Source organism: Emys orbicularis, chromosome 4 (genome assembly GCF_028017835.1).
Source record: "Emys orbicularis isolate rEmyOrb1 chromosome 4, rEmyOrb1.hap1, whole genome shotgun sequence".
In the NCBI taxonomy this organism is placed as follows: domain Eukaryota; kingdom Metazoa; phylum Chordata; order Testudines; family Emydidae; genus Emys; species Emys orbicularis.
Window position 1 is genome coordinate 123,097,221 of NC_088686.1, and position 12,209 is coordinate 123,109,429.

The window sequence follows — 12,209 nt, forward strand, 5'->3', positions numbered from 1 at the left end:
AGGAGAGTCTGGGTGTTTGTGTCCTGCTTCCCCCCAAGCAGCTGGTCCACATCACAGATTTATTCGACTGCTGCTGCTGCTGAAGCTAGGCAGTTTAGCCCTTTCGCTGGTGCACTAGCCATGCCCCGGGCTTGCTGCAGCTGTTCTCATGTGGCCCATTCTCCAGGCTGCCTGCTGCTCCCCAGCCTTCTCCCAGATGCCAGCACCCGGCCCTTGCCTGGAGAGAGGCACTACAATGCCCTCAGTGCACTGCACCCCTGGGAGCTGCATGCTGCTGGAGAGGGTGAATATTGAAAGGACCCACGTTCTTGTGCCATGGCTCATGATGAGCTCACAGGCCAGTAAAATCCTGTCTTCCAGCAGCCCAGGACACTCAAACACCTAGCACTGGACAGATCCTTATTGTGCCAGTCGGAGACAGGCATGCACCAGGGGCACTGCCCCAGGGGCGTTGGGAGGGGGGTATTGTGCTCTGAGCTCCCCGCTGTCCTTGGGAAGGCTGCCACACTTGCTAGGGACCTTTGAGTACCCTGCCCCCCGGGAGAACTGCTGAGCTGCATGTAAAACACCAGGGTGCAGGGTAGAATGTGTCGCTTGGCTTTGTGGGGTTGCTCATTGCAGGGGCTGTGTGTAGCTGGGACTCTGGCTGCGATGAGCAGGAGGTAACGTGTTCTCTCTCCGCTGTAGGAAGCGCACAAGATGGTAAGAGACGCAAACACTAAGCAGGCAGCGTCAGAGAAGCAGCTGAGGGAGGCGCGAGGAAAGGTGAGGACTCTCTGATCCCACCCTCCTGCTGTACAGACACGGGGCTGCCTGTGGGCAGGGGGATCGCAACGTAGCTGAGGGTCATATCCCAACCAGTCTCCTCCCAGTGGGACCTCCTGGACTACTGGCCTCTAGACATTCAGTAGGTCTCTCAGCTCACCGCACAGCAGCTACTGAATGTGGGGAAACATGCCATTTAAACTAGCAGCAGATCCAACTCTCCTATGAAAAACAGGGTCCAGACTTTCACCTGGGCTCCCACAAGCACAGAACTGACCAGCAGCTTCACCTAGCTGCAGTTTGTCACGTAGCAAACGTGAGGACAAGCTGCTGCTTAGAGGCACCACGGATAAGGGAGGCTGGGGAGATAGGAGTTAGGGACAGGATTCCCTGAGCAGGATGTACCACGGGGGCATGGAGCTGCATCTGCTGCTGACTCCTCATCAGGGAAGGGGGTCTCTGGCTATAAGACTTAAATATGCCCTGCCTGCGTAGCCTGGGCCGTTGCGGGGGATGTGGACTGGGAAGGGGCAGGGAAGGCTCTGCAACTTGTTTCTGATCTGTACAGACCCTGTTCCCTGGTTTGAGATTCTGGGACAGGGGCAGGGGGTGGAAGAGCTGGGCAGATGTTGTGGATGGATCAGGGGATGTCTCGTAGGCTGTGTGTGTGGCTGGGTGGTGCGGATGCCCCTGGATCCTGAGCGTGCATTCCCTGCACAGTGCAAGGTACTCTGCTGGGTGGAGGTGGTGGCATTGTTGACTCTCCTTGTCTCCCAGATCGACATGCTGCAAGCAGAGGTGACTGCTTTGAAGACTCTGGTGATCACTTCCACACCTTCCTCTCCAAACCGGGAGCTGCACCCCCAGCTCCAAAGCCCCTCCAAAGCTGTCTTCAGGAAAGGGCACGGGCGGAACAAGAGCGCCAGCAGCGCAGTAGTCACAGCCACCAGCCAGAGCTTGCCCGTGGAGTCGGTCAGCACTGAGTGCAAAGAGGTGGGTGAAATCCATTCACCACATCAGCTCTTGGCCCTGCGTGGGCTTGAGCCCACATGCTGTGGAGGAGCTGGGGAGGGAGCTGGTGGAGGGATCTTCTCAGGGATTTCTCTTGAGGTCTGCAGAGCCCATAGCCTTTCCCCTGCTCCGCGGCTTCAGCGATGTTCACAGTAACGCTATTTGTGGATTAGGAGTCCTCTGAGTCTTGCTGTGCTGGGAGCTGAGGGTTTCTTGGCAAAATCCCAGACTGTGGGGACTTCCCCTTACAGGAGTCACTCCAGTCTGGGTTCAGGAGAGAACCTCTGGAAACAACCTGCGTGCCTTTGCAGGACTTTTCTGGCTGTATGGATACGGCTCTTAGCACCGCTGGCATCAGGCTGTAAGCACCTACTGAGAACTGGCTTTCCTGATCTGCCTCTGCAGTCTAACAGCTGCTCTGGCTAATGCTGTTTGCTTTGATTTCCCATCTGTCTAGTGTGGACTAGTGGTTAGAGCGCAGGACTGGGAGTTGGAATTTCTGCTTTCTGTTCCTTGGCTCTTCCACTACCTCACTATGTGACCTTGGGCAAGTCACCTTTCCTCCCTGGGTCTCAGTTTCTCTACCTGCAAAGCAGGTTTTGCCTGCCTCCTGAATAGAGCTGGGCAAATAAATACAAACCGCTTTTGTGGATATTCTTTCAACTAAAATCCTGTTAATTTCCTTCACTGAGTTTTATGGCCCCTTTCTTTTGCTCTCCCTAAACACTGATGTGAGTACAACATAGGTCTGCCAGAATTTATCTTTCTGCAAACAGTGTTGTGACTAGTTGTGTGAACACACCTTTGCACAAGCGTTTGCACGGCCATCTGGAAAACTCCTTGTGGGTGTCAGAGCTGGAGGGATGAAGAAGCAAGTTTGGCATTTGAGCAGGAAGAACAAACGTGGTTGCAGTGGGGGGTGCACGTACTTTGCCTCCACTGCCAGGAGCATTGGTGTCTGCAGCACGGAAGCATTTCAAGAGCGGGGAGGCACTTGGCCCATCTGGCTTGTCAGACAGCTAATCAGACCAGGAAGCGGTGACCAAAGAGGACTGGACTGACCTCTCGGATGACTATTTGTCTGACAGTGACTTCAGTGAATGGCAATGGGGATGGGTGAATTCAATCAGTGCGCTTCAGCAGCTGCGAATATCACTATGTATGGGATTAGAATTACACACCTGGAGTCTGGGTGTGAACGTGAGGGGAGAATCAAAGGAAGGGTCTGTTAAATAGCCATGAAGTCTTGCTTCATTGGTTTACATCTGCCTCTCTCTTGATCAGGTAGGAAAGAACCCAGATATGTTGACATTTGAAGTCCAAGTATGTAGCCAAATAGAAGGATCCTTCTTGTGGCAATAAGGAAAGAGGCTCCTCTCCCGGCATGAATCAAAACTCCAGTGAGCTGCTAAACAAGGTGATCCAATCAGGGGCCAGAAGCAATAGCCCCTGACTCAGGTGTCCAGTCAGGCAGCTGCACTGTTGACTCACTGATATCAAACAGCTGAAAGGCTAGCGAAGCCAGTGCTAAGCATTAGCTGAACAATTGTGACTTGGGGACAAACTTGTAAAAGTCCTGCTCTGTTTGCGTTCAATTCATAAACCACAAAGGGCTGTGTTTGCTGATGCTGTCAATTGCTTGCTGTAATCATGAGGGTCAGTCACCGAAGGTCTGTAATCAATGGGAAATTCTTGGAGGAAGGTGCTTGTAGAATGCCAAAGATGGTAATTATTTCCCCTTTCTTGCTCACTAAGTGCACAATCCTGGCAAGGTCTCTACTGCGCCCTTGCTCTGGTGTAAACTGTGTCTACACAAGGGATTTCCATTGGTGCAGCTAACCAGCTGCCTAAAATCCAGGGCCTACATTTTCAAAAACGTGACTAGTGAATTTTAATGCCTCTGTTTTTAGGTGCCCACCTTGAAACGTACTTATGGGGCCTCAGGGTTGCGCAACACGTTGGGGAAAATCAGGTTTCTTTAAGGCAGCTCAAGCCGGGCACCCAAAAACTGAGCAACCCCAAATCACTGGCGGCTTCTGAAAACTTAGGCCAATGATATGCTGAAGAACCTACGAGCTTTTGAGAGGCACTCGGCGCGCTGACAGGCAGAACTCGAGTTTTCTGTATCTTCTGTCTCACATTTTTGCCTTTCTTTCTCTGCCTGCCCCTCTGAACTGTTTCCTTGTCTGTCTCTCTTCTCTCCACTCGTCCTTCAAAGTTTGGCGTGCCCACTCTCCTCTCTCTGCTCCTCTGTATTGTCCCGGGGAAGGCCATCCACATCACCTACGAGCCAGGCTGGCAGGCCCTGGTGGCAGATTCTTCCTCGTCATCCTCCTTGCGGCAGGTAACCTCTGGAGCTAGAATAGATGTGGCACAGAGGACAGGCTAGGGGGAGGGTGGGATTCATCAGCCTCTCACAGCTTCAGTCTTTCAGCTCTCCCTTTCTTTGACACTAACATCCATTTTTTTTGTTTCTCTAATTGATTTCCATATTGTGGCGATGGAGTTGTCTCCCGGCACCAGGTGAGCAGTCTCCATAGCATAGAGCTAGTTCACTGTCAGGACAGACTGGGGACTGGGCTGCTTTGTTCACTTATGTTCTTTTCATGCTGGGCTTGTTTTGTCATCCCCCCGCCCCCCATGCTCCTTTAACAAACTGTAACAGGGTCTGCTGGTTGTTTAAGGACAGGGCCAGGCCCAGCATGGTCCTGTCACTGCTGCAGCCTAGAGCCGAGGCATGCTGGGATTTGACATTGGACTGATGGGAATTGTAGGGCATGCTGGGAGCGGGCAGGGAGGCAGGATATAAAATGAGAGATACTAGGGAAGAGGCAAGATCTGCTGTGGGTCCCTCACAGCTGTGAATTTGAGTCCATCTGTAAAGGGGAATAGGTGCAGCAGCTCCCATGCCCTGGAAAGCTGCTCCCTCTCTGCAGAGAACCCATAACAAATGTAACCATTCAGTGCTCTGAAGGAAGGCTGCTTCTTATACCTAGGGTGACCAGATAGAAAGTGTGAAAATTTGGGACAGGGGATGGGGGGTAATAGGCGCCTATTTAAGAAAAAGCCCCCAATATCGGGACTGTCCCTATAAAATCGGGACATCTGGTCACCCTACTTATACCCTGCTTTCCCTTCTATGCATGCCCCGCTCCCTACAATCCCCATCATTTCTGGGAACAACAACTCCCAGAATGCCTCAGTTCTGGGCTGCAGCAGCTCCAAGGCTGCTGGGTTTGGACCTGTCTTTAAAGGGCCAGCACACCTGCTACACAAATGGATAGAAATGGTGATGGCTATTCACTGAAAGCTTTTCCCTGACTCTCTCCTTTGCTGTATTGACCTCTTTCTCCAAGGGGATTCTGCCTTTATGTCCTGACCTTCGTTGCCATCGCGGGCTAGCCCTGCCTATCCTCTCCTGGGATGAGAGAGGAATTTGGTCTATTCACTCGCTCTCTGGCTGCCTCCCCCAGTGGGGACTCTGCCTTGCCTTTGGAGAACTCGGGCATTTCACAGGCCTCGGACTGAGCTACCCTCACTTGGCATGTTAATCTGTCACAGAGATGGTGATGTGGGTGGCAGACAAGGCAGATGCAGAGGTTCCCCTGGGGGCGATACTGCTTTTCTCCGCAGTTCCTGCTGAGGTTCCAAGGCAGCCTTGTAGTTGGGGAATTGGTGTGTTAACTCTTGTGATGTCTTTCCCCCTCTCCCCAACCCCACACCTTCTCTCTTCCTGTGTCTCCCCTGAACTCGCTGCAGGTCGACTCCATCCTATTCGCCGAGTTCCAGGCCTGGAAGGAATCCCCGACTCTGGAAAAATCCTGCTCCTTCCTGGAGAGGATTTACCGGGAAGATGTGGGGCCCTGCCTGGACTTCACCAAACAGGAGGTGAGCACTGGAGCAGAAGCGAGGACTTGGGGGGGGTCGCTCTGCTCAGACATTCAGGCTGTACTGATGCTGAGGAGGCGCGCAGTCACCACCTCACTGGACATGAGCTTTGCTGATCTGAATTCAGGTCTGTGTTTCTTGCTGTAGCTATCAGAGCTAGTGCGGGAGGCCGTGGAACAGAACACGCTCACCATAGAGCCCGTGGCTACCCAGGCACTGCCCGTGGTGAAGGTGTCGGCGATGGAATGTGGCGGACCAAAGTAAGGAACCTCCCAGGTGCTCCCTCAGCCATCACTGACGCTCACATCCAGCCTCCTCCCACACTACGACAGCTTCCGTCCCACACATCTGCTCAGCCTTCTGCTGTATCTCCAGAGCGCTGTCTCAGATCTCTCTAGGGGTCCCATCACCTGAGTATCTGAGCAGTACTGGGTAGTAGCTGAGTAGTCTGGTGTAGAAACACCTCTTTAGTTAATATTTCACAGTGTGTTTTCCCATCCCAAACCAAGGCCAGCAGCTGGCCTAGATCCAGGCACTCACCACTAGGGGCTGGTTGAGCCACATGGAATTTGAGGCTTTGGAGTCTTCCTGAATTATTTTGGGGGGCTGGAAAAACTACTTGGAGTACACAAACTTACCGAACGTTTTCTTCCTCTAACTTAAACTCGGGGCGGGGGGAGTCACCCAAGGGTGAGTCGTTTGAAAACATCATCTCTCAAGGGCAGAATTTGCTATGTACTGGGGCTAGGAGAACGCCCAGAAGCTGAGCCGGCAGGACTGGGTGACCCGCAGATGGTGTTTTTTATTCCTCCCCTCTTGCAATTTCTCCTATGCATGTGTCCCATAGTGTCCAAGTTCACATCACATTTTTGAACCCATGATGCTCTAGGTGGGTTTGAAATGGGGCAAAATAAGCTCACCCATCTCTCCTCCCTATCTTTCACCCCAACCCCTCCTGAGAGTTGCATCGACTGTTTTCAGAGTCACTACTGTGACAGCTTGGGAATCACTTGTCTGTCTGTGCTCCTGATGTTACAGGGCCTCAGTTCCCCCAGGAAGGGAAGTGGCAGGAAATGGTTCAATCCAGTATCACTGCAAACAGAGAGGGGTCAGACTCCTGAGCTTTATCTTTCTTGACCAAGAGAGAGGATTTCACTTAGCTGTTGTGTTTAGGTCAGCTTGGGTTTTTTTCCTGCTGCTAGCAGCAGCAGCTTCCAAGCCAAAGGTCATCTGTCATGTCAGGAGGCAGTGACCTGAATGACACATAGACTGCATGGCAAGCTGTTCCACATTCTCTTTCTTCTCAAAACAAATCACTCTGTGAGTGTTAGTCCCATGCCAAAAACAAGCCATCCTGTGTGTATCCTGACTGGTTGCCTTCTGTTTTTTTGTCTCTTCTCACAGCGGGTTCCGGTCGCAAATTGTAACGTAAGTGATTTTTAGCTAATGATGAAAGATCTCTGATCCATTAACAAGTTACTAACTCACCTGGTTACTAATGGCTTTGAGGCTAGAGTTTAGCCAGTAACTTTTTTAATCCTGTTAATGCTGGAAGGTGAATTGAAGGTCCCACTTACAACACTCTTTGGGACAAATGGCCTAAAAGTGACTAGTGATTTTTGGGCCCAACTTATAGAGAGGCCTGGTTTCCGGAGGGTGAGTGCTCAGCGCTCTCTGAAAATCCTCTCCCTTTAATATGTCTCAAACACTAGGCAGCCCAAATCACTCCTCACTTCAGTAGGCCAGGCTTCTGCTTTTATTGTTTAGCCCGTGTTTGTCTGTTTAAATCCCCTGCTAGTGGGGGAGAGAAGATAATGAAACAGGCTCACAAGCCCTCCTGAACATTTGGTGTCACATTTCCAATCTCGCTGATTCTTCCTGCCTGATTCGTGGCCATCCTAGCTAAGGAGTGATGCCAGTGTCCAGCCCAGAGGCGCGGGGACTGAGAAGGATGTGTGACGATGGTTAAATGCTGAGAAATACCAGGAAATCCCTATTGGGCGGCATGAAGTGGTGCTGGAAACGTTCCCTGGAATTTTTCAACAAATGCTGGAAACTGGAGTTCTCTTTACAGACAGTTGAAAAGAGTCAGAGAAGATCAGGAGACCCCAACATCTCCTGGCCTTTGATGTGGAAAGACTCCCATCAGTTTCAGTGGGCTTTGGCTCAGGCCCCATCTGATTAAAAGGGACTCTGGAGGGGGCTATAACTTCACTGCCTCCAAGATACCAACTGCAAGCGAGATGCTCAGTGGAGCATAATCATTGGGTATAATCAGCGGTGAGCCCCAGTGTATAGTCCATGTGGTCATTCAATGAAGATGCCAGACCACATGGGCATTCCGCCCTTTTTGCAGATGGGATTTAATTTATAAACCTTTTCTTGTTTAAGTTCGTGTTTGAAGTTAAAAGTTAATGTTTGAACTTGGCCTCTGTGTGACATGGCACAGGTTAGAACTGACCGACTCTGTGCTGTGGGTTCCAGCAGAATAAGCTTCCCGGAAAAACACACGTTAAAGGACAATGAAGAAATGATTCACTGATTGGAAGAGAAGACATGCATAAGGGGAGGTTGAAGGCACTATGTAGTAGCATGCTGCCAGAGAGTATTACATATATCCCCTTTGTGGCTGGACCGTAGAAGAGGTTATCAGCCTTCAACTGTCTCCAGATAATGGAGTTAGTTCTTTGTAGCTCAAATGCTAGAGGCTTTTGTTTTGAAACTGGGTTCAATTCCCAGTGAGTAGTTGTGTGCACAGAGACAGATGATGAGGAACTTTGGTAAAACTCCCATTGGTTCCAGTGAAAACTCTGCTTGAGTAAGGGCTCCAGGCTTTGGCTCTGAACTGGGCATGAGCCAAGGGAAGAGCAGAGTTATTCTGGACTTACACCAGTGTGACTGAGCTCAGGATCTGGCCTTTGGTTTATAAATACCTTCAGTGTAACAACAGTATAAACTGAGAAAGGGGAACGTTCCCAGGCTCAGAAGATGGTAGGACAAAGAGCAATGACTTTAAAGATAAGGAAGAAGAAGGTCTAGGAGGGATGCTCAGAGCAACGGAGCAGTGAAGGGGATGGTCAAAGCACTGTTCAAGAGAAGGTTGGAGACTAGGTTAATGAGAATAAAATAGTGAGAGACCCTGCAAAGTGCAGGGATCAGACCGGGTGGTCCAAGTGGCTCTGGTCCATCAGGGAATCTGTATTATGGAGGGTCCCACTGTGATAATAGTAGAATGGAACAACTTAAATATCTGAGTAGTCAGAGTATGGATTGTATGTGCCATGTTTCTGCGTGGAGAAACTGAACCACAATCTGAGCTTGGCCACAGACCTCCTGATGTGCACTATACCTGGTCTCGGGGCGATCCGTTGTATGGCACTCTGACCAAACAGATCGAGCCCTGAGTGGTGATGAAGGAACAGCCCCCTCCCCTCACAGAACATAGAGACCCTTTTCCTAAGGCGGAGTAACCCCAAGTGCATGTATGATGGAGAGGGTGCAGAGAACAGACAGAACTCTTTACACTCGTTACATTGCTTCATCCTAATGTCTAACAGCTTTTCTCCTGGCCTGTTGCCAGCACTGCATGTCCTCCTGGTTTCAGACCATACAGGGGGAGCCCTGGTGTGCAGGGCCCTGTATCAGTTTACCTGGTGATTGTGTAGCTCCTGGTGCCTCCTGTGCAAATGTAGGATGAGAAGTCTCCTGTACTTGCCCCTTCCTGCAGCTTTTATTGAATTGTTTCTGGCAGCAGAGAACTCAAATCCCACCTTCCTCTTTCCTCTCCTGGGCTCTGATTGACTCAGACCTGGCTGCTGGGGTTTGGCTTGAGGAAGCTGCCATGCTCTGCTCCTCCAGGAGCTATCCTTCACTGAAGCACTGTTTTCCTTTCTCCCTACAGGAAGTGCGCTCTGAGTGGCCTGTCCCGAGCCTGCAAACACCGCATCAAACTGGGGGATTCTGGGAACTATTATTACATCTCACCATCCTGCAGGGCCAGGGTGAGCCCTCCAGCATCCCAGGGGCCATCTTTTCTCCCCAGCTCCTTCCAGGAACTGAAACAGATTAATCCCTGGTGTAGCTCCACGGAAGACAGTAGGGGCGAATTTGGCTGATAGAGTTGGATTGGCTCTCAGTCAGTCTGCATTGATCGCTGCTACCCAGCCCTGTTTCTCAGGGTATGATACCGTGCAGTGGTCTGGGTTATGTTACTCATTTAAGGCAACAGTAACTTTCAAAATATGAAAGTAAAGACAAAATATGTCTTTACTTCTCTCTTCTCCATGATTTGATTCTCTATGAAGCTTTGATTTTCTTTGTCAAACACTATAATTCACTGTTCCTTGAATGCTGGGTTTCGTTACTGTGCAGTGGAGAGCAGTGACTAAGGCTGTTCTGGAAGCAGACTCTCCTTTTACTCTGGAGGGCACTGAAAAGGTAAATTATTCAGTATTATTATGGCCCTGATTCAGCAAAGTACTTAAACAAATGGTTATGCTCAGCTCTCTTCAGCAAAGCTATCAAGCATTTGCCTAAAAGATAACCATGTGTTTAAATGCTTTGCTGACTTGGGGCCTAAAGGAGCAAATCATTCCCTACAGCAGTCCCTGTCTGGGGTAGGGCTGTGGGGGATATTGGTAATAGAGCTCAAACTTTGTCACTTTAACAAAAACAGTCCAATTTAGCACAACTCCTCCTTGCACAAACAGTGTAGTTTTTCACTAGGGCTTTTTCAAACAAAAGAAATTCCTGTGTTGTAAAACTTCTTTCAGCAGAGCTCAGTTGTTCCTTTCGAGTCTGAATGTTCACAAAGTGCAAAGGTCTTGTAATTCTGGCCCAGGATGTTTCAGTTACACATATTGTAGTGAAACTGGCTGGCCCCTGCTCATCTTCACACAGCCTTAATTTCTGGTACTGAATACACATAAATATCTGCCTCTCTCCTAACTCTCATCCCTGGCTGAAAATACACAGGACTTAGAAAGCTCTTTTCATCCATAATTCTCAAAGTACTGCAGTATTGCTGCAGATGAGGAGATAGGGCCACAGAGAGATGAAGTGACTTGCTCATGGTCACACAGTGCCTCAGTGGCAGAGCAGAAATTAGACCCCACAGCCCTTTACTCCCAGTCTAGCCCCGTGTCTGCACTTCCCCTGCCTATCCCACTTTACTCTCCTCCTCCTGCCAGGGGGAGTCCCATGGGTTCGCACCAGGATTTCCAAAGTGACAGTAGTGCTGAGCACCCATTGCTCCCATTGACTCCAGCTGGAGTTGCGGATGCTCTGCACTTGTGAAAAATCAGCCCTGTGAGCATAGAGGATGATGCCAAAGCACTGAGATGGGTGGTGGCGATACCAAACCCTGCAGCCTTAAGGAAGAGGGGTCCTCTGGCCAGCGTATCTGCCTTTGCTTTGGCCAGCCCCTGCTGTGCTATTATTATTATTATTGTTGTTGAGGCCGTTTTACAGCAGTCTCTCTCTCTCTCTCTCTCTTCCCCCCCCCCCCCAGATCACAGCCGTATGCAACTTCTTCACCTACATTCGCTACATCCAGCAGGGCTTGGTGAGACAGGATGGTAAGAGGCAGCCGGCGGCCCCCAGCAGAGAGTTGGGGGTCAGTGGGAGCTATTGCGGAGGCTGCTCCCTGTTGCAGAAAGGGACTGGGCTCCTAATGCTCAGCGAAGGGAGGCGAGAGGGCAGGAGGGATTTTCCCTCAGCCTAGTGAATGCTCTGGAGGGATGGGAGGGCCCCAGTCTTTCTGAATGGGAGGGAGATGTGGAGAGCTCTAGAGGGGTTGAGGGAGAGAGGTCAGTAAAGGGGCAGGGAAGCAAGGGAGAGGGACAAGAGGCCTGAGGTGGGACGGGCAGGAGAGGGGTGGAGAAGGAAGGGAGGTGCCCACACTCTGTGCTTTGGGGGGCTATGCCCCATGCTGCAGGGCTGGCTGAGCAGGATGGCCCTAGTCCTATGGCTCACTCCAGTCCATGCGTACGCTCTGTGTGGACCGACGTCCCACTCATAGGGGAGGGGGCTGAGCCAGGTAGCTCGCACGGCACCTAGTGTGGGGTTGGCTAACCCTCCTGCCCCTTTGCTTTGCAGTGGAGCTGATATACTGGGAAATGATGCGGCTCAGGAGGGAAATGTCCATGGCCAAGCTGGGCTTCTACCCCAGTGCGATGTAGGCTGGGCCTCGCCATTTGAAGGAAGCTGCCCCAGCATGAACGTCATGTATTCCAGCAGACAGACAGACTGAGGCAGCGCGTCTACGCCAACGGGGTTCCCTCCTTCTCCCAGCCTGACGTGAACCGCAGAGGGGAGGAGCAGAGTTCCCCCGTCCAAAGGCCTCCTTGCTGCCGTTCTCACAGTGACTATGAGATGCAGACACCCCCACCTCCCCCCAGAGATGGGCTGGTCCTTTGAGCTCTGGGGGGTGGCCAGCGCTAAGTTCTGTCCATAGTGGACCCTTTTCTCTATGCTTGCCTATAGCCAGTTTTTTTAATTTTATACACAATCTTGCTTCTGCGGATTCTCCGAGACCTGCTGTGCAC

The 12,209-nt window shown here is 51.1% G+C and overlaps 1 protein-coding gene across 1 annotated transcript; it reads left to right on the forward strand.

The window, feature by feature from the left end:
- The first annotated feature begins 699 nt into the window (after positions 1-699).
- RAB3IL1 (RAB3A interacting protein like 1) lies at positions 700-11,843 on the forward strand. Its single transcript, XM_065404109.1, has 7 exons — positions 700-765; positions 1,543-1,758; positions 5,536-5,664; positions 5,812-5,924; positions 9,566-9,665; positions 11,174-11,240; positions 11,761-11,843. The coding sequence occupies exons 1-7, from the start codon at positions 700-702 to the stop codon at positions 11,841-11,843; spliced, it is 774 nt and encodes a 257-aa protein (XP_065260181.1).
- Positions 11,844-12,209: the final 366 nt, after the last annotated feature.

Coding starts and splice junctions, on each gene's coding strand:
- RAB3IL1 (XM_065404109.1), top strand. CDS start 700: ATGGTAAGAGACGCAAACACTAAGCAGGCAGCGTCAGAGAAGCAGCTG. Junction 5,925..9,565: donor ATGGAATGTGGCGGACCAAA/GTAAGGAACCTC, acceptor TTCTCCCTACAG/GAAGTGCGCTCTGAGTGGCC. Junction 9,666..11,173: donor CACCATCCTGCAGGGCCAGG/GTGAGCCCTCCA, acceptor CCCCCCCCCCAG/ATCACAGCCGTATGCAACTT.